Here is a 21,798-nt window from a genome sequence, read left to right as displayed (position 1 = left end):
CACAGGATACCCTTCCATCTCTCTGCACAGTGGCACATTCTCTTCTACATAGTAAAATGTTAGTGTTCTCAGTTGCGCCGCCCAGTAGTACCATAGTGGGCTTGGGTATTTAAGCCCTCCTCTGTCGTAAGGCAGATAGAAGAGAGATAGGCGCAGCATGGGGCATCTGTTCTTCCATAAAAATTTGATGAAGAGTGTCCTCAGTTGAGAAAACAAATCGCTTGGTGGTGGCAGAGGCAAGTTTTGAAATAAATACAACAGTTTAGGGAGTATATTTATTTTAAGAGTATTTATTTTCCCCATTAATGACATTGGTAGAGCAGTCCATCTATCCAGAGAGTTTGAGACATCTTGAATAACTGAATTATAGTTGATTTCTATGATATCATTACGCAAAGGAACAATTTGGATGCCGAAATAGGTGAAGCTATTAACAACCTTAAATTGAGTAACAACAGAGGTTGGGTTTTCCATATCTAATTGGTTTATTAACATAATTGATGTTTTAGACATATTGATCTTGTAACCAGAAATTTTACCAAACTCCTTAATCAATTCTAGCAGAGCCGGGATGGATTTGTTAATATTTTTAAGAAAAATAATTAAATCATCTGCATGAAAGGCTAAGCGATGTTCTGTCCTATTGTTACACCAGAAGTACTATCATGGGATCTCACTGTGATAGCCAAAGGCTCGATTGCCATAATGAACAACAGTGTGGACAAAACGTCCCCTTTTCTAAATCATCAATTTATTTTTATGCTTTTTGAGATATTATTGTTAGTCAAGTTTTGTGCATATGATTCCTTATAAAGTAATCTTATCCAATTACAAAAATTCTCTCCCAGACCAAAGCACCCCAGAGTCTCAAAGAAATAAGGCCATTCCACTCTGTCGAATGCTTTTTCAGCATCTCGTGACAGTAAAGCAGTGTCCCGAGCCCCTTTTGGTCATAAAGAAGCTTCAGAATCCTTCGGACGTTGTGGAATCCTTGTCTGTCCTGAATGAATCCATTCTGAACTCTCCCAATTATCTTAGGTAGTATTTCTTTGTTTCTCTTGGCTAAGATTTTACAAAGTATTTTCAAATCCGCATTAAGCAGACTGATGGGTCTCCAGTTTTCACATTTATTGTGTGGTTCGGGAGCAGAGCGACTAATGCTCCTCTCAGGGACTGCGGTATGGTGCCTTTTTGAAAGGACTCTGTAAACATTTTTAAAATTGGAGTCAACACTTTAAACACCTTGGCATTTAACCCATACTGAGTCTTGACATTTATTTTTTTCTTATTATTTTACTTGTTTCTGATATGTGGAGTCTCTATATTGTTTCCATGAAAACCATTAATGAAAAGTAAGGTCTGTGTAATACAGATCCAGTTTTCAGAATGAGCAGTTTAGACTTTGTCCCGAATTCGAAAATGTTGAGCAATGAAACCAACCACGCCCCTTCATGTGTTTACAATAATTGTGATATATGTCAGTTACAGTAAATATTCATTTAGAAAGCAGACAGAAGTTCCTCCTTCTATCACATTCTTCCATATATGCCAATCTGTTTCACCCTCCAGAGGGTCCCTGAGGATTGACACTTTTCTTCACTCTTCTTCTGTCACCTGTTACTAGGCAAACTCAAATGCAATTAGAAGCTAAATGTGTCCCAGGCCTTTGGCCTAGAATGAATACTATCATGTATGTTTGTAAGCGTGCATGCTTAAACCTTCTGTTGCTCTCGGTCACTTACACCATGGATCCCCTGGACATCGCGCCAAGCTTAAGACCTTTAAATAGACCAAGCATCACTCTATATAAGCCTGCATGTGACTTTAATGGTTTAACTGGAGACGAGGAACTTAAAACTACAAAAACTGACAGACTCTCATGGATGCTGTGCTTTTCTTTCATTTTTATTTTTCATGTTTTCTTAGAATTCACAATACAGAAAGGAAAAGTGACGTGTCATATAAGACATAACCCAATACATCCAAGAAGAAGAAATGACATCATACAGCAGAGCACTCTGAAGCATTTGCTACTAACCAGTAAGCTTGACCTTGTTGAGACATGATTTAGGGAGGTCACTAAACTGAACACAATACCACATCTTTGCCCATAATTGGCCACATTTATTCTAACTGTTGCTGGTTAAGTAACACAGTTCTGAATCTGTTTGCAGTATCACAGGTGATGAGCACAGATCACTGAAGTATATTTCTGCATGTTTATTCTGGATGAATGTAAGACACCAGATTCTGGGAAGTGTCAAATATATAAGCATGCTTCAATATTAGCGTATTTGTTAGCAAGACATGTTAAAAACAGGCAACTACCAGGACATTTTACAAAGCCTTTTTGTTCAGCTTCTGAGAGCATTTATATTATTTTCACATGAAATTATATCATTAGTCGTTATCACTAAGTCACTGAATCTGAAATGATGTGTCGTATGTAATTAGACAACAATATTTCCCCTCACCTCACCATGATGTCAGTCTCTCTGAATCAGACTTTCATCAACATCTAATCTCTGCTAGTATCTTTTCTATCCCGTGTAGGGAAACTTGAGTAGCGCAGCTTCCCCGGGGCCAAGCCGCAGGTTTGTAAGATCCACGCTGCTGTCGGCAGGCATTGTGCTGCTGTTGGTGCTGAGAACAACCACAGCCGTCGGGGGCAGCACTGTGTGGCTCAGCTGCAGCACCGCTGACTCCTCTGCAGCCCAGTTGAAGGCGGCGAGGTAACGCTCGTTCTGATCCCACACCCGCAGGTAAGCCAGGGAGGAGGAGGAGTTAAAAAGGAGGATGAAGTCTCCAAACAGCAGGGAACGCTCTTTACCCCGCAGCTCACTCACAGTGCTGAAAAACCTGCGACAGGTCAGGCGCTCAGCCCGCTCCTCCTGCACAGAGAGAGCACACAATCACTATGTGATATTAACTGTTATCGGTAGGATGCTAGGTTACAATACTCCTGCTCGAACAACTACAGCCAATAACAGCAAACCTGCAGAGAAGGTGTTCATAATCACATCTGTGGTCACCATGACTACCATCTGCCATTGGTTTGGGCTATGACTTGTGAAGCCACAGTCATTTGGATGCCATGTTGTTGGGTTGTTTGAGTCACAGGTTATGATATTTAGCCTACATGATGTAGTGCTAAGTTATCATCTGATGCACACATGCACACAGATACAATACATATAGCACATTTAAAAAACCACAGGTATGCCAAAGTGCTTCACAGAACGAGTTAGAGCAATAATAAATACAAACACAAAATACAAATAAAATATACTAACAGGCGGGTGACATAACTAACCAATAATACACCAGGTGTAGTAGGCACAACCCGAAAGGCTGAAGGTTAAAACATTATAAATATTAATAAAGCTAGAAAGATAACTTACAGTACACCAGAAATGCGGGGGAAGCAAGGCTAAACAAATAAGTTTTTAATCGAGATTTAAAAGATTGAATTGAATCAGACACCTTGAGGGAGGTTATTCCAGAGGTAGGATGCGACAGCGGCGAATGCGCGGTCACCTCTGGTCTTGAGCCGAGATCTAGGTCGCACCAGGAGTATTTGGCCTGATCTAAGCGCTCTCCCAGGGGTATAACAGCTGAGGAGATCCGTAAGATAGCTGGGCGCGGTGCTATTTATGATTTTAAAAGTGAGCAATAAGATTTTAAAATCAATACGAAATTTAACAGGGAGCCAGTGCAGGTCAGAAAGAGCTGGAGTAATAGACTCAAACCTGCCAGTTCCAGTTAAGAAACGCGCAGCCGCATATTGAACGAGCTGCAGTTTGTGAACGAGGGCAGAATGGAGACCAGTGTAAAGGGAATTACAGTAATCTAACCTTAATGTAACAAAGGCATGGATACGTTTCTCCAGGTCCTTACGTGGTATGTAGGGCTTGGCCTTAGAGATTAGACGTAGTTGATTGAACTCGATTTAACTACGGAGGACACATGTTTGTCCAACTTGAAGGAACTGTCCCAGGGTCCTCACAGTGTCAGAAAGGGAGTCAGCAAAGGGCCCAAAAATACCAGTTAGTTCACCCCGAGAGGAGGGAGTATCAAAGACTACAATTTCAGTCTTCTTATCATTTAGAATGAGAGAATTGCTCAGTAGCCAGATTTTAGCTTGATTCATACAATCAAAGAAGTGTTGCAACGACGATCCTCAGCTAGTTCAAAATAGATTTGAATGTCATCCACATAGAAGTGGAAAGAAATATTGTATTTATCAAAGATTTGGCCCAAGGGTAACAAGTATAAAGAGAACAGCATGGGACCCAGCACAGACCCCTGGGGGACACCAGAGGTAACAGGGGCAATGGAGGAGGCGTAGGTATCCATGGTGACAGAAAAGGGCCTTTCTGAGAGATTTAAACCAGCTAAGGGCACTGCCCGTGATGCCCACCAGATGCTCAAGCCTCATTAAAAGGACATTATGGTCCACCAAATCAAAAGCAGAGGACAAATCAAGCAAAATGAACACCACAGGGCGCCCTGAGTCAGCGATTGAGAGAAGATCATTAAAGACTCTCAGTAATGCAGTTTAAACCCCGACTGAAATTTTTGGTGGCCAGAGACTTAGAAGAGTAAGCCGGTCATAAGTTAGCAATGCAGAGCCACCTGAATAGCATATTAGCAGAAAGGTAAGAAGCAGCAGAGAGCAGTGGAGACGGCCTGCCGAACACACTGGCGCCATCTCAATGCCAAGACTCAATGACAAGATAGCATGAAACCAGAATTTCCCTTCTAGGATGGATGGATTCCCTGGATTCAATAAGACGTGACACTAAAGTCTAAAGACACCAGCGAAGTGGTTTCTGAGATCACAGGCGAGAGAGCTGAGCATCGTTTGTCCAGTTTTACTTCTGTCTGAAGCGAAGCCTCCTCTTTGAATGACTACTTATACAGTAACTAAATCAAACTTACCCCCAGTGATAAATGTTAATAAACTGTTTGTTTATGCAGGCTGAATGCACATTCAAACAGGGACCAAGCTTTAGTAGGTTATACTGATACTGTCACTACCACACCAGGTCGACTGTATTACCAGCATGTAATACTATACTATTATTCAAAGCACGCTCCACCCACACAATCAACTCAAATAACACACCTCTGCAGTCTGGTACTGAGAGTTTGTTTGTTTTATCCCTATTACAGTGGGGCAAAAAAGTATTTAGTCAGCCACCGATTGTGCAAGTTCCCCCACCTAAAATGATGACAGAGGTCAGTAATTTGCACCAGAGGTACACTTCAACTGTGAGAGACAGAATGTGAAAAAAAAATCCATGAATCCACATGGTAGGATTTGTAAAGAATTTATTCGTAAATCAGGGTGGAAAATAAGTATTTGGTCAATAACAAAAATACAACTCAATACTTTGTAACATAACCTTTGTTGGCAATAACAGAGGTCAAACGTTTACTATAGGTCTTTACCAGGTTTGCACACACAGTAGCTGGTATTTTGGCCCATTCCTCCATGCAGATCTTCTCGAGAGCAGTGATGTTTTGGGGCTGTCGCCGAGCAACACGGACTTTCAACTCCCGCCACAGATTTTCTATGGGGTTGAGGTCTGGAGACTGGCTAGGCCACTCCAGGACTTTCAAATGCTTCTTACGGAGCCACTCCTTTGTTGCCCGGGCGGTGTGTTTTGGATCATTGTCATGTTGGAAGACCCAGCCTCGTTTCATCTTCAAAGTTCTCACTGATGGAAGGAGGTTTTGGCTCAAAATCTCACGATACACGGCCCCATTCATTCTGTCCTTAACACGGATCAGTGGTCCTGTCCCCTTGGCAGAAAAACAGCCCCATAGCATGATGTTTCCACCCCCATGCTTCACAGTAGGTATGGTGTTCTTGGGATGCAACTCAGTATTCTTCTTCCTCCAAACACGACGAGTTGAGTTTATACCAAAAAGTTCTACTTTGGTTTCATCTGACCACATGACATTCTCCCAATCCTCTGCTGTATCATCCATGTGCTCTCTGGCAAACTTCAGACGGGCCTGGACATGCACTGGCTTCAGCAGCGGAACACGTCTGGCACTGCGGGATTTGATTCCCTGCCGTTGTAGTGTGTTACTGATGGTGACCTTTGTTACTTTGGTCCCAGCTCTCTGCAGGTCATTCACCAGGTCCCCCCGTGTGGTTCTGGGATCTTTGCTCACCGTTCTCATGATCATTTTGACCCCACGGGATGAGATCTTGCGTGGAGCCCCAGATCGAGGGAGATTATCAGTGGTCTTGTATGTCTTCCATTTTCTGATGATTGCTCCCACAGTTGATTTTTTCACACCAAGCTGCTTGCCTATTGTAGATTCACTCTTCCCAGTCTGGTGCAGGTCTACAATACTTTTCCTGGTGTCCTTCGAAAGCTCTTTGGTCTTGGCCATGGCGGAGTTTGGAGTCTGACTGTTTGAGGCTGTGGACAGGTGTCTTTTATACAGATGATGAGTTCAAACAGGTGCCATTCATACAGGTAACGAGTGGGGGACAGAAAAGCTTCTTACAGAAGACGTTACAGGTCTGTGAGAGCCAGAGATTTTCCTTGTTTGAGGTGACCAAATACTTATTTTCCACCCTGATTTACGAATAAATTCTTTACAAATCCTACCATGTGGATTCATGGATTTTTTTTCACATTCTGTCTCTCACAGTTGAAGTGTACCTCTGGTGCAAATTACTGACCTCTGTCATCATTTTAAGTGGGGGAACTTGCACAATCGGTGGCTGACTAAATACTTTTTTGCCCCACTGTATATAACCTGTATTTATATATGTGTATGCATGGTATATTTATGCTCATGTCCTTACTCTCATTCCCCTTTATTTAGTATTTCAACTCTGTAACAACTTCTGTCGATGCTGTGCTACTGGAAACTGACTTTCCCACCCGAGGGATTAATGAGGTTTCATCTAATCTAATCTTACCTGCAGAGTCCCATTCAGCTCCTCATTGGAGTCCCAAAGCATCTTGGGAAACTTGGTGCCCTTTCGTGGAAATAATAAAATCTTAATATCACAACAAATACAAGTAATAGTACAATATGTATTCATATGTATTCATGCTTTGTGCTTCTCTGTAACTACAATGAGGCTAAAGCAAAGAACACGAGCTTATTAAAATACTGAAGTCCTGAGAGTTTACTGTACAGATGTCCTCACCTCGTCCATCAGACCTATCTCATCTCCGTAGCTGAAGATGGGCGTCCCGGGCAATGTCAGCAGCAGCAACTGATGCAGTTTAACTAGAGCTGGGCCCACCAGTGAAGCCATGTGACCCTCGAGCCGCCCCCCCAGATTCCAGGCGAGATTCATCTGACTCTGGGACGAATACAAGTGCTGGATAGAGCGAGCGAGCTCCATGACATCCGTGTCACGTGAATGAAGGACCCGGGAGATCAGGAGGTCAACACCCGTGGAAGAGAGGAGGGTGGACACATCTTCAGCAGAGGAGCGGTCTGTGACGCCAATCAAGACTCTGAAAATCACATGCGCAGAAGGTTTACGTAATCCAGAGATTAACTGATGTTAATGCGGGACTTTCTCAGGTAGAGCTAATAAACACAGACTAAAAATGATCTGGTCCTAAAGCAGAGCTATGTAGTTCTGGACACATGGCCTCAGTAGGGTCTCCCAGAGGAAGAGTGATTCAGAAAACCCCTGTGAAGGAGAAAGCAAGGTCCACCCTGGTGGGACAAGGTGACAGTCCCAGGCAGTAACAGCAGGGCAGAATACACAGCCTGTCAGCCACAGAAAAACTCTACTGTATGTAAATGTTCTGCAATATTTGAGTGAGAAAGTCCTCGAGCGTATTAACCAAAACAAAAGAGAACTTTTCTGGACCGTGGGGAACTTTCATGTGCAGGTGTTTGCCACATGAAGTGTTGGGCTGTTGCATCTGCTATGTTGGAATAACAACCCAGCGGCTTCGTAAAGTAAAGGGACACTTGCATAGTAAACACTTTTACAAACTTCAAATGTAATCTAAGTGACAAGACACAGACACACAGACGTGGGTACAGCTGGAGGTTTCCTGCTGCTGCTGCCATCTCCTGCTTCATGAAATCTCTGCTAGTACTCGGTGACATCCAGGCGCACTGTTTTCCTCACCTGCTGTTGGGATGCTTGTCCGTCCTGTTCTGCACGATGGCTCGGATGTCGTTCCAAAGAGACGGCACCACTGTGGCCACGCGCTCCACCCCTGACAGCTGGATGCCATCCACGCCTTCGTCCAGCCAGAACACCAGAGCAGACTGAGGCACACGGACACACTCGTCACTTCTGTTACCCACCTGATGACTGCTTTTAATGAATAATAACTTAACTGGATTCAAATGATTTTAATGTTAATATTGGAAGCAACAATGACTTTACTGCCGCGCACTGAGATTTCTGGCACATTTAGCTGAACAGCAGTCAGCAGCATGTGTGTGACATCAGCACTCACCTTCAGTCTCTCTGCTACAATCGTCACACTGCTGTTGGAGAACCAGGGCCCGGACGAGCCCAGGTAGTTTGGAGTCAAATCCAGAACCACAAAAACACCTGCACAGGTGAGCAAATGTACTACAGTAAGTACATGTGTACTTTGGTGTCGTTCTTCATATACTTGAGTCGATCTCTTTGACTTTTTCAGAGCATTTTAGTGAAACATTCATTCTGGTCTGTAGTCAGCATGACTCCCACTGATATGGGACATAAAACGTGAAACATCATGAGACTGCTGCTTCTGTAGAAGGCTGTCTCCCTGACCCTTTTTATGAGCAGCCTGGACGAAACCCTTAAACTGGTCCAGGTTTCCAGCCTCGGGGGAAATCTCCTCAAAGCTCAGGTTCACAGCTTCATCCGGAGGCGCCACGTGGATCGGCCCGACCACCAGCCCTTTGACTTTCAGCTGAGCCAAACTGTTGACCTTTTGTTCCAGGCCTGAGGTGGAAACACACACAGTGAGGAGGAGCAGTAGTTTACTGTTGTGATGGTTCTTTGTGGTGACTCTTTTATACTTCAGCAGCTGCTGACGTTGTGTTTGCCTGATTTTACATCTGACTGTAGAAAACACAGCAAACGGTCAGATGACGAGCAGGGAGTTGCAGACAGAGCATGTTGCATGTTACACATTTAGTGGAGAATGATGCAAAGATGATATTTATGTGTGATCTCTATCTACGTTTGGACTCACCTTTCAGGTTGTGGGTGTCGGTGAAAGCCTGGATGTTTCCAATCTGGTACAGAGGCCCATCGTTCCACCAGTTGGTGTTGGGCAGATCTTTGCAGCGAGGGGCCTGCAGGATGATGAGGACGGCCCCCACCAGCATCCCCAACCAGCCGAGCCAGAACACCACCAGCAGCGCCCAGCGGGTCCTCACCCAGCTGAGAAACAGGAAAAGGCTGGATTATCAATGAGCCGAGGCTCTGCGTCCTGCAGGTACCCAAACGTGACTCTCTGGACGACTGAAGTGAATCTGGAAACGCACCACGGCTATGAATGCTGAAATGTTTGTGTTTCCTTTGTGACGCCTTCGACGATTTTCACGTCATGGCCAAAAGACCCAGAACATGTAAAGGTCAAAGTGTTCAAATATGTGAAACAAATCTGCTAAAGCCCACGTCAGTTGATATTGTTGCCATGCAAAATTATCAGACAGCTGTGGGCACTGTTTCATCTCAGGGATGGGGGTGGCTGTAGCTCAGGTGGCAGAGCAGATCAGCCACCAACCAGAAGGGCGGTGGTTCGATCCCGGTGCTCGTGTCTGCATGCCAAATATCCTTGGGCAAGATACTAACCCCATGTTGCTCTCCGATGCATCCATCGGAGTGTGAATGTGTGTGAATGTTAGATACTTAGAAGAAGTGCTTGTGTAAACGGGTGTGAATGAATTAGTTGTGTAGAGCGCTTTGAGTGCTCAGACAGTAGGAAAGCGCTATATAAGAACCAGTTTAGCCCAACAAATGCCTCGAACTCATTTTTCTGAACTTTTAACATTTAACCCTTTTAACTTCTTCCTAAGATTTGATCAAATGTCAAGAATACTACATTTAAAATAAAGTACTGTATTAACTACTGTGTTACATGTTTCATATTTTCACATTCTTACACCTCTTCTTGATTTCTCTTAACTTTTCTCCAAACCTGAGCTTTCCCTCTGCTGTCAGCCGAAGACAGAAATCTTTACGTTCTTTACACTCCGGTACTGCATCCTGTCTTTTGGTCAACGCCACTGTCTCCAAATATCATCTGACAGCTGGTCTCACTGCTGTCATCCCTGACACTATATGAATCAGAAAACAGAGGAGCATAGAGTGACACAGCACGAGTCAGACAGAAAAATCTCTGCAGTTTACTTTGCTTGTCACGGTTTGAGAGCCTGCACATTGTTGTTACAGAAAAACTAAAATGTTGTGCACTGAACTGAGATATTAAACCAGGATTATAATAATGGTGTTGCTATGGCAATGACATTGTGATACAACATTTTTATATTGCATAAAAATGTATAGAGGTATCATCATGTACAACAGCATCGGAGCATACTAATTAACACAGAAGAACTAAAGAACTGTGAAAGGTGAAAAAACGAAGCATTTCTCTGATATTTCCACAAATCTCGCGTCCTTTTTAGTACAATTAACTCCCTTCAGTCCATCTCCGAGTCTTTTTTGTGGTTTAACAGAATGCAACAATTAAACATCTTTGCTTTTGTTGCTGTCCTTGGTAGATTTGAACCTGCGTCCCTCCCTCCTCTTATTAAAACTGTAAGACAAGACAGGGACTGATTTTAACCCTCAGGAAAAATGTGTAGTCTCCAGCTGGCTGTGTTTGCTACCATATTGCTGCGGTCGCAGGGTCAATGGCAGTGATGGCCTACAGATGCCGGCAGCTACCTCTCTGCTCTGAATCATACCTGTTATTAATCTGTCTCTCTTCCACAGCATGTCTTTATCCTTCTCTCACCCCAACCAATCACAGCAGATGGCCCCGCCCCTCCCTGAGCCTGGTTCTGCTGGAAGTTTCTTCCTGTTCAAAGGGAGTTTTTCCTTCCCACTGTCGCCAAAGTGCTTGTTCATAGGGGGCTGCTGCACGGAGGTACAGTTTTTACTCTGTTTCTGGTTTAGTATCATGCCAACCCTAGCATGTACAAAGCTCTGACTTGAACCCCACTGAAAATGACTAAAGTCTTTTCTTTGAAAGTAAAATCTCAGCCCACACAAATATATCAACAGCAATGATCACAAAACGGTGTATAACTGACGACAGTAGTGAGATCTTTAACCAGGTCTTCCCATTAACACCTGACCTGTCCAAAGGTTCAGTCAATGAGCTCGTCAATAGCTTCAATGCTAACATGTTAAATGTAATGGACACTATTGCTCCCATTAAGGTGAAGGTTATCTCTGGAAGGAAAAAGTCTCCATGGAGAAACTCCACACTGGTGAAAAATGAAAAAAGAGAGTGTAGGAAAGCTGAGCGCAGATGGAGAAAAACAAACCTCCAGGTTCATTATGACATCTATAAAGAGAAACTTCACAATTATAATTTACAACTGAGGAGTGCAAGGAGGTCCTACTTCTCTGACATCATCACTAAAAACAGTCATAATGCTCGGGTCTTATTTTCTACAGTTGACAGGCTAACAAACCCTCCTGTGTCAGTGGCAGCTGAACTTCATTCAACCATGGCCTGCAATGACTTTGCCAAATTCTTCACTGAAAAAATCCAAAAAATTAGACAAGCAATTGGTACATCAACAGCAGATCCAGGATATGTACTGTGTCCACCAAAAAACTGTTTAAACACCATGAAACAGTTTCAACCTATTAACAGCAAAGACCTGGAGGACATCTTAGGTCAACTGAACTCCTCCTCCTGCTGTTTAGATGTCCTGCCAACAAGTTTTTTCAAAAAGGTCTCAAAGACTTTAGAGTCAGACCTGTTACAGATCGTCAACTTTTCTTTATTATCAGGTGTGTTTCCAGAATCACTAAAAACTGCTGTAATCAAACCTATACTGAAAAAGGACAATCTTGACAAGACACAAATGAACAACTACAGGCCGATCTCAAATCTCCCGTTTTTAAGTAAGATCATTGAAAAAGCAGTTTCTCAACAGCTCAGTTACTTCTTAAAACAGAATAATTGCTACGATGCCTTCCAGTCAGGTTTTAGACAGAACCACAGCACTGAAACCGCTCTGACCAAAGTGTTTAAGCCTCAGATCAGCTGAAACACTCAGTTTATTTAAATCCAGGTTGAAGACTCACCTGTTCTCAGCTGCACTTGAATAAAGCACCAAATCCACACTTTTCAGCTTAGATTTCAAAACTAACATTTTAACTACTGATTTTATCTGTTTGTTTGTTAATTAGTTAGTTAGTTAGTTTGCTTGTTTTAATCAATTTTAAATCATGCTTTTTATTTGTTTTTGTTTCTAATGTCTCTGTAAAGCACTTTGAATCACCTTGTTGTTGAATTGTGCTATACAAATAAACTTGCCTTGGCTAAAGTCGATGCTAGAAGATCATCAAATATGGAGGAGTTGAGAGATTAACCAAGGAAGGGTGGGCAACGGTCTGTGACTGCTCAGGCGACATGTGCAAATGACAGCAAGATATTCAGCTGACTGTTAGCATCAGGGGAGCTAATCGTTTTAGTTTCTGTGTGCAAAGCAAAAATAATCTAACTAGGTTTGGAGAGTAACATACGCTCTACTGAAGATGGCATCTTATTCAGGCTTATTTCCAAGAGACACTGCTCAACTGCATCTATTACAGCAGAAAAGCCTGCAGACCAGACTAATTCAAACATCTCATACACCAGCTGATTAAAAATATGAAAAAGAAGCAGTCCAGCAGTCGGCCTCCTTAGTTCCCAGATGTTTCTGGAGATGGGAATGGTCCATTTTTGAGATGTGCAGCTATTTGTAAGTATTGTGTTTTTATTTGAATGTGAGGTGGACTTCAAACGTGTTTTGGAATCTGGATTAAAAATCACGGTGTGAAAAACCGACATTATAATAAAAGCTGTTATCATTGCCAAACAGTGTTGAACTGTAGGCGATCTCAGCCTTCTTCACTTCCATCAAACCACCAACGTTTACCTGCGTATCCAAACACAGAGACAGGCTCAGCAGTACTGTACGCGTCACAGGTTTACATGAGATGCATGCTGGTGTCATGCAGAAATAAATAAATAAAAGGAACGACAGAGCCTCGCCCTGCAGGGGTGTGCACAGTGTGTCCTCCTCACCCCGGGGTGCCCGCCACCCTCATCAGCTCCTCCTTGTTCAGCCCAGTGAATTTCACCTCCTCCTCCTCGTCGGGGATCTTCAGCTTTACCAAGCCATTCTTCTCCGCCGTCGTCGGTGCCTCCTGCCCGCTGGCAGAGGGTGTGTCGGCGGCCTGGTCTCCTCCCGTCATCGGCTGCTTCTCCTGCTCCTCCTGGTCCAGATCTGCCTCGCTCACATCGGCCTCCGTGGCATCAGCATCCACCTGAGCGGGACCCGCCTCGTCCTTGTGCTCAGCATCCTTCATCTCTACGTTGGTCTCCTCCGTGTTCATGTCGGCCTAGTCCGGTTACTGATGGAAGAGCTGCAGACACGCTTCAGTCTGTGCGACGTTCACAGACAGTGGGACAGACGAACATGTAAGTAAAATTTATTTATATAGCACATTTCACAGATAAAAATCACAAAGTGCTTTACAGTAAGATCAGACATACAAGTTAAAATTAATTAAATTAGTTAAAAGCCCGTTTGTATAAAAATGTCTTCAGCTGCTTTTTAAAGGAGTCAGTAGAGTATTTGAACCAATACGTGTTTCATTGGCGTTCAGCTGTGCCAGCACACACTTTAAATGGTCTATTTAAAGTGACCCTCTGTAAGCCAACTGGGCCAGCTCACAGAAAGGTGAATATGGTGAATGGAGCGGCTATAATGTAGCGCATTTCTATTGTAGCCACTCAAAGCGCTGTAACACGACTCGTCCATGAAGCCCTTTTATTCTCTGCGTAGGTGCTTTCTGTCTAATGATAATGTGATGCCCAAAAGCTTTAGCATTCAGACTGGAGGTGAAACCACCTGCCAATCAGCAGACGACCTGCTCTGATGACAGCCTCTCTGAAACTACAGCACGAACAAAATATGTTCAAAATACAAAGCAAACAAAAATATAAACATCAGTTTTGGTTTTTAGGATCATTTTCTTGTTTTCGTTTCCAGAAAATGATTTCTGTAGTCTGGTTTCTCCTACCAATGCTTGAACAGAGATTTCCGAGCGCACCTGAATGTGACATCAAATAGGATTGGGCCAGTTTTACATACGTCAGTTGTAGAAATTGTTGAATAAATAAATAAATGAATAAATAAATAAATAAATAAATGAATAAATAGGAGAGCTGCGTGAAGTTGCAGCTTGCAGTGCTGTGTTGCTTGAAAGCATCTCTCCGTCTGTCTGTCAGCGGGAGACTGTGGCCTGATGGTGACAGCTGGAAGGACTGACTGCATCACTTCGCTCTCCTCTTTTGTTTTATTAAATGTCTTTATTTTTTGGATTACTACTGCTACTCTTTTATTCCCCCTGTCACTGTAACAATCAGAATTATTGTCCGAAGGCCGAAAAAAGACCAGAACAGATTTATTTTCCCAAGCAGACTAATACAGCTTCCACTTGACTGTCATATTTTATTATTATTATTGTAAATGTACGAATTTATTCATTTTTTCATTTTGAGGTATTGCAATCAGAACCCGACAGGACCAGGGGACAGGAAAGAAAGAAAGGAGGGGGACGAACACCAGAGGAGGAGACTCTGATCAGCTGCTGAGAAAAAGCATCAGGAACACATCCGTCTCCACCTTTAAGTAAAGAAGTTGAATCAGTACTTTAGCTTTCAGCAGAGTATTTTTAAACAATGGTGTCTATACGTCTACTCAAGTACAGGATGCCAGTGTGTTTGCCTGGATATGTCCCCCAAAGTGTCCACTAAACAAATATGTTGGGATGATTTCTTGTGTTTGCAGAATATCTCTAGAATTAGAAACATGCTGTCGCTGAAAAACCACTTCATTTCTCCTGGACTACTGTCATTCATCATCATCACCTTGTGTTTATGCCAAATGCTGCAGCAGGAGTGCTGGCAGGCACTGCTGGGCTGACATGTCCTCAGGCTGCTGCTCGGGACCTGTCCGGTCAGGGAAACACGGACCTCCAGCACAGACCTCGAGCACGGACCTCCAGCACAGACCTCCAGCACAGACCTCCAGCACAGACCTCCAGCACGGACCTCCAGCAGTGCCCAGCGGGACTAGAAGCTCGTTCATACGCACTGACGGGTTTTACGGCTTTATTTAAGTTTTATTTAAGCCAGTTTTACGCCTTTCAGACAATGACTGCATAGCGTGATAGGCGGCGGTAGTGCAGCGTGAACGCGTGCAGACCGCCATTAAACCCAGAGAAGAAGAAGCTTGGCGTTTCTCGGAGGCGTGCAGCGCCTGTGACAGCTTCCTGCGTGTTTTCCAGCGTGAACATGAACGTGGCTGAAGCGAAATCAGAGCTGAAGCGGCTGCTGAGCAGGCTGAGGCCGGCTGAACTCACGCAGCTGCTGGGCTGGATGAAGAACTCAGGTAAACACGCTGCACGTGTGGCGTGGGCTTCGTGGGTCACGGCTTCAGCGGGGGACTCCTCACTGTGTCGTCACCATGTCGCGCTGTTTCCACGGTCACGCACACTTCAGGAGTAATACAGAGTGGGACGCTTCGGGGTTTTACGAGTTTGTTACATCTTCCGTTGATGCTGACAGAGCAGCCCACAGACTGACAGCATGCTGTCACCGCCGAGCCGTCATTTCCCCTTTACTCAGGAGTGTGTGTGTGTGTGTGTGTGTGTGTGTGTGTGTGTGTGTGTGTGTGTGTCTTCTTGCAGATGAGCTGGAGGACGAGCTGCTGGGAGATAACGGGCGGGTGCTGCTGCAGAGTATTGCAGAGGACCTGCGGGCAAATGTGGCCCCCGATGCTATGCTGCCCTGTGAGACCGCTGCCTACAGTAAGGTACTGTGTCTGAACTGAGCAGGTACTACAGAGCACACTGCTGATCAGTGCGCCTGCATCACTTTGTGATCAGAAGCTCATTATGACCTTCATAAGTTAATAATTAAAGTGGTGTTACTACTTTATTTACTTTACAGTGATTGGAGGCAGCTACAGGTGTAGCCACAGCTGCCCTGGGACAGACTGTGGCTACACCTGTAGCTGCCTCCACCAGTGTGTGAGAGTGAATGAACAGTGGCATTGTAAAGCGCTATATAAATGCACTCCATTATTATTATTATTATTATTGTTGTTGTTTCTAATAATCACAGCTCTGTTTGGCCTTTTAAAATTCAGTTTTGGAGGCAAATAAGTGTTTTTAATGTGACACAACTTCCATCAATGTTTACATGACTGTACTACAGAGCCACGCCCACATTGTGTTTAATATGCAGCTTTCATTTTACTTCAAGCTTTTCCTCAATATTTATTTGACTTAAAATAAAAACACTATTAGATATTTAGTCATATTATATTTTTATACAGTTTTTTTATGCCGTTATTTTTGTGCCACTATTCTGAGCGCACGTAAAAAAAGTTTGCAGGTGCAAGTGTTGTATTTCGAGGAGAAATTTATTTTGAGCAAAGAAAAGCTGAATTTGAGTGAACAAAACTCATTGCTGCGTGCAAAAAAAGTATTTCAGTGTTTGCTATTATCCACACACACACACACACACACACACACACACACCAGCAGCCCCTCTCGCTCAGTTTTTGCATTTTCAATCGCTCGCAATGTGTTTCTCGCGCTCTCAACAGACTTGGATGCAAAAAAACCTGATTGGCTGTTCTGGTCTCCAATCAGCTCGAAGTGACGAAACGCAATATCCCAGAAACCATTTCGTCCAAAACTCAAACGAGGCAGTGGCGGAGGAACACAGAGGGGCGGAGTTTGAAATATTACTCTGTCTGAGTCACAAAATAAACTTTAAAGATATTTTCATGTGAGGATGTTTCTGTGTAAACTTCAAACACCTGCTCGATTCATCAGGACATCACATATTTGCATAAGTGCTCTGACGTTTTCGGAGATGCCTGTTACCCACCAGCTGACCGGGTCACTCGGGTTAAACATAATATAAAAGGCTGAACTGACAAAACCACCACCAGGTGTTACAGGAAAAACCATAAAGCCTTTGAACTAAAACGCTGTTGTGACAGTGATGCACACTGTTGTTGGTATATATGTATGATTTGTATCACCTTCATGTTTCCAAACCGACATCATGACCAGCAGCTTTACAGCTGTGGCTCCAGCAAACATCAGCTGATACTAGAAATTAATATTAAATACATTCTAACAACAGCTGATCAGCTTAAACATGCTGCTGTTGTTTAGCGAGACATCCGCTGGTTTCCTCTTTCTGGCACAAAGTGGGAGATAAACAAGAGAGACGATCAGCTGATCATTGATCAGTTTCATGATTGAAGTAGCAACAGGAGAGGGAGGGGAGAGAATGAGAGAAGAAGAGGCAGCTGTGCAGCGTAACGACAGAATAACTCCAGCTTTGTGTCTTTTTCATTGTAGCTGAAGTCCGGGACAAACTGTTCCTTTTCCCTTCAATACGGATGTCTTGTAATTGGTCCAGCCCAGAGTTGATCATGATTGGCTAATCCACCACCTTTCATTGTTTATACCGTTACAAAAACAAACAAACAAACATAAAAATGAAAAATCACCATCAGCCCACTGAGCAAATGTCCGGTATGCCCAATGGTCAGCTGGTGGGTAACAGGCAGCTCCGAAAACGTCAGAGCACTTATGCAAATATGTGATGTCCTGATGAATCGAGCAGGTGTTTGAAGTTTACACAGAAACATTCTCGCATGAAAATATCTTTAAAGTTGATTTTGTGACTCAGACAGAGTAATATTTCAAACTCCGCCCCTCTGTGTTCCTCCACCACTGCCTCGTTTTGGACGAAATGGTTTCTGGGATATTGCATTTCGTCACTTTAAGCTGATTGGAGACCAGAACAGCCAATCATATTTTTTTGCATCCAAGTCTGTGATTGGCTGGTTTTGTGGCACAAATATAATGGTGTAGAGAAAGAGTTGAGCGCGCACGGGCAGAAATGTTGAGAGCGCGAGCAACACATTGAGAGCGAGCGCAAAACCTGAGCGAGAGGGGCTGCTGTTGTGTGTGTGTGTGTGTGTGTGTGTGTGTGTGTGTGTGTGGATAATAGCAAACACTGAAATACATTTTTTGCACGCAGGAATGAAGTTTGTTCACTCAAATTCAGCTTTTCTTCGCTCAAATTAAATTTCTCTTCAAAATACAACACTTGCACCTGCAGACTTTTTTACGTGCGCTCAGAATAGTGGCACAGAAATAACGGCATATTTTTTGGGGCTTACAAACATTTTCAAACCTTTCTGAAGTTTAAAAATATTGAGCCATTATATTTCAGTTTTTGATTTCGTGTTTGTGCGCCTGCTGCGTACGTCTGATCATAACGGCACTCGGACACTCACATAAGGAGGACACTGTGTTGGTAGAACGAGGCAGTGTTAGTGGAGACAGGTCTGAGCTTCATGATGTTAATGGAGAGAGGTGTGGTGATGATGAGGATGACGAGGAAGCTTTGGTACGTGTTCCAGATGCAGCGGCGGTCACGGCCGACGGTTCACGTGGATGGCTTCCTGTACGACGACGAGCAGGTGGACTCCCTGTGTGAACGGGGGCTGATGAGCCGCAACTACTGCCTCAGCTGTGGATCCCACAGGACTGCACCTCTGGGTGGGAGCACATCACCACTGCTCACCTTTGTTCAGGTCTACATGTTTAGCAGCTGTAGCTAGCTGGCAGACTCGCATGTGTGTGAAGAAGTGTTACATTAAGGAAAAAGATGACAGCTGTTTAAAGACAAACTGGCACAGTCGCTGTTCCCTCTGACATAGTCAAGTCTTACTTCAGGATCGGCTTGAATAACAAGAAAGCAAACGGTTTGTCTTTTAGCTCACAAACACAGTGCGGTGCTCAGTGTAAGAGTGTGAACACATGCAGCAGAAAGCTGCTAACCCTGACAGGCAGATGCAGGGTTATGTTACAGCCTCGTGCAGTAGAGACGATGTTTGTTAGAACGCACTAGACTTGTAGTCAAGAGCACCTAAACCCAGACCGAGACCAGAGTGTATCGAGACCGAGAAGTCTTTAAACTGCAGCCAGATGCTGCTTTGTTTACGGGTGTCAGGCATATTTATGTGTTTCTGCGACGCACAGCCCTCCTCACCGCTGTCCACTGTCTCACCCACTGAGAGGACCGACGCACGCTCCACTTGACTGTCGTGTCCATCCCCCTCTCTGTGTTTCACATAATGATATTATCCTATATCCTCGCATGTGATTGGCCACAATATGGAGGGATTGGAGCATAGCTGAGCCCCTGTGTGAGAGCTGAGCAGCCAAAGGAAATGTAGCCGGCTCTCGCTCGGTGGGAGTCGACTCTTCTGATTCACTACAAAGCGCTCTGTAAGCACGGCTCTTAGAGCTGACGCTTTTGAAATGACACATTATCGAACGCTACGTTGTGTGTCATGGATACTGTTGACTCCAGAGGCGGAGCCAGACATTTTATACACCCGGGGCTTAGCCCCAAAGGGTAGTATGCAGGGGGAGGGTGACTGAAAGATTTATTAGGCTGAGTTATGAGTTTTGTTCAAAAAAGAATGACTTCATATAGGAAAAAATATATATCACATATGCAGGACACCTTAAACTAGTTTTTTAATTAAGCAGCAAGTCAGAACAAAGTCAGGGCTAGGGATGGGTACTGGTATCCGGTGCCATGATGGCTAAAATGACCAAAGAAAAAGACGGAAATAGCTAAACATGAGAGGTTTTTGGACAAAGTTTGTGTTTTTTCCATTGTTTAAGCACTGCTTCCAGCCAAGAGTGATACCATATATGCCCCATAGCTGCAGAAAAGGCTAACATTGTTATCTTTTTACAAAAAAACAGCTGAATATGAGAGGTTTTTGGACAAAGTTTGTGTTCTCCATTATTTAAGCACCGTTTAAGCACCGGCACCGTTTCAAAAGTACCGGTTTGGTACTGGTATCAGATAAAACCTAAACGATACCCATCCCTAGTCAGGGCTGTATCAAGACACAGGGACTAAACCCCAATTCAACCAGACCCAGAACTGATCCGGAATTAAAACAGGATTGCAACAGTTCAAAATCAGGACTACTGAGGTTTAACCAAGACAGAACCAGAATCAGAACTAGATGATAGTAGACTATTTAGATTGAGAAACGTTTATATAATTATTTAGCCTTGTTGTGCAAACAATCCTGCAAAACTTAATAAATATAGAATATGAAAAGTAACAAATTGTATCTAGTAGAGCAGGGCGATATGGCCAAAAACTGGAATTGCACAACCCACCCTTCGGTTGACAGCAACACAGGAGAGCCTCACCCACCTTCGGGCTCACTTTTGTCTACAATCGTTCTTCAGAATGATTTGACTGATGTGTGGAGAAAGCTCCATCCTAAAACCAGACAGTATACATATGTAAAGGTTTCTGAGAGCAATGTGAAGGCAGCTGGGCTTGATAGATTATATGTCAACCAGATGTATGATAATTGTCAAGTGTTCCTCTGACTGTGAGGTGTCCACACTTGAAAAAGACCAGACTTTGAATTTCACTCAACTTTATTTAGACCAACTAGTTTGATAGCTGGTAGGTAGCAGCAGGTAAAAAACCTTTCAACACAAAAATAAAGAACATTTCATTAACCATTCAGATAAATTACACAGAAGACAGATGAAATAACAAAATACACTTCAGTAAAGCCATTTACCATGTGGTTAACTGTGTTAATTTAACTGTGGTTCTTAAATAAATATACACAATGTGTCTTCTTTGCATTTAACACTTTTTTATAAACAATTGTATTTTAAAGTATACATTTTAGCGTTCACAAACATTTTAATAGACTTTAACTAAGGATTTTCTTTACAAAGAATTATTTTCTTTAAATCAAAACCAAACATTTATTCACTAGTTTTACGATCCACCCAAGGATTTGGGGTAACTATTTTTAATATTAATTAACATAAATATGTGGGAACACTAACTGCACAAACAATTTATTCAAACTTAAACATTCATTTTTGTCAATATAATTAAACTTAAATGCAGCAACTATTTCCCTAAGCGTAAAACATTTGCACAACTGAGCTTCCATAGTCCCAGATACATCTGCAAAAGCAAAATGTGAACTCAAGAGCTTACCGATAGCCTGTCTTGTTCAAAGTCTTCCTCACAGTGGAAAAGTGCTTTGTTTGCCGTCCTCTCAGTATGTTGCACCCGGGTCAAATGACTGCTGCATGCATTTAAAGGTTTACTCGGCACGCCCACCCTTGATTGCTCTAATGTGGCTCACCTGGCAGGGCGGCGCACACCAGGCCGTGCTTAGTTGTTGATTGCACCCAAGGTCTAATCAGCGGCCATGGGTAAGCAGCAGCACCGAACAGGTAGAGGGCAGGAGGAGGAAAAGAGGAATAACAGCCACACCTACTAGGTCAGCGCGACACCTCCCACTCGATCTTTGCTCAGCACTGTCTGGAAAGATCGCACTCAGGTGGGCTGGTCCCTTACTTGATCTTCCACCGGTAAAAGGACCACAAGACGCCGGATGTCCCGATGTAAAATGGTGCCCAGCTCAGGACTTGTGGTAGCAGATCTT

The 21,798-nt window shown here is 43.5% G+C and overlaps 2 protein-coding genes across 2 annotated transcripts in view; one reads left to right on the top strand and one right to left on the bottom strand.

The window, feature by feature from the left end:
• Positions 1 to 1,884: 1,884 nt before the first annotated feature.
• Positions 1,885 to 13,635, bottom strand: slc3a2b (solute carrier family 3 member 2b). Its single transcript, XM_085266638.1, has 8 exons — positions 13,266 to 13,635; positions 9,201 to 9,391; positions 8,774 to 8,947; positions 8,469 to 8,566; positions 8,132 to 8,274; positions 7,184 to 7,499; positions 6,950 to 7,009; positions 1,885 to 2,891 (listed from the first exon to the last, which is right to left on the bottom strand). Exons 1-8 carry the CDS (start codon positions 13,574 to 13,576, stop codon positions 2,541 to 2,543), a joined length of 1,644 nt encoding a protein of 547 aa, XP_085122764.1. The 5' UTR covers positions 13,577 to 13,635; the 3' UTR covers positions 1,885 to 2,540.
• A 1,807-nt stretch (positions 13,636 to 15,442) lies between these two features.
• The window catches only part of LOC146546192 (uncharacterized), a 31,777-nt gene continuing 25,421 nt past the window's right edge, over positions 15,443 to 21,798 (top strand). Inside the window, exons 1-3 of the mRNA XM_085266640.1 lie at positions 15,443 to 15,639; positions 15,938 to 16,062; positions 18,703 to 18,841. Of these exons, the coding sequence (XP_085122766.1) occupies positions 15,543 to 15,639; positions 15,938 to 16,062; positions 18,703 to 18,841 (361 nt within the window). The 5' untranslated portion in view covers positions 15,443 to 15,542. The remainder of the gene's footprint in view (positions 15,640 to 15,937; positions 16,063 to 18,702; positions 18,842 to 21,798) is intronic.

The sequence above is a fragment of the Mchenga conophoros genome, unplaced genomic scaffold (genome assembly GCF_057382185.1).
Source record: "Mchenga conophoros isolate Kocher_MC1m ecotype Shallow Benthic unplaced genomic scaffold, M_conophoros_male_GT1.1 unmapped_scaffold_5, whole genome shotgun sequence".
In the NCBI taxonomy this organism is placed as follows: domain Eukaryota; kingdom Metazoa; phylum Chordata; class Actinopteri; order Cichliformes; family Cichlidae; genus Mchenga; species Mchenga conophoros.
The sequence above is the reverse complement of the archived record's forward strand: the minus strand, read 5'-3'. Positions and strand labels throughout refer to the sequence as shown.

Excerpts from the sequence above, each read along its gene's own strand:
- slc3a2b (XM_085266638.1), bottom strand. The coding sequence starts at position 13,576 with ATGAACACGGAGGAGACCAACGTAGAGATGAAGGATGCTGAGCACAAG. Across the intron at positions 9,392-13,265 it reads AGGGTGGCGGGCACCCCGGG|CTGGGTGAGGACCCGCTGGG; the intron begins GTGAGGAGGACA and ends CCTGTTTCTCAG. Across the intron at positions 8,567-8,773 it reads CCAGGCTGCTCATAAAAAGG|GTGTTTTTGTGGTTCTGGAT; the intron begins GTCAGGGAGACA and ends TCACCTGTGCAG.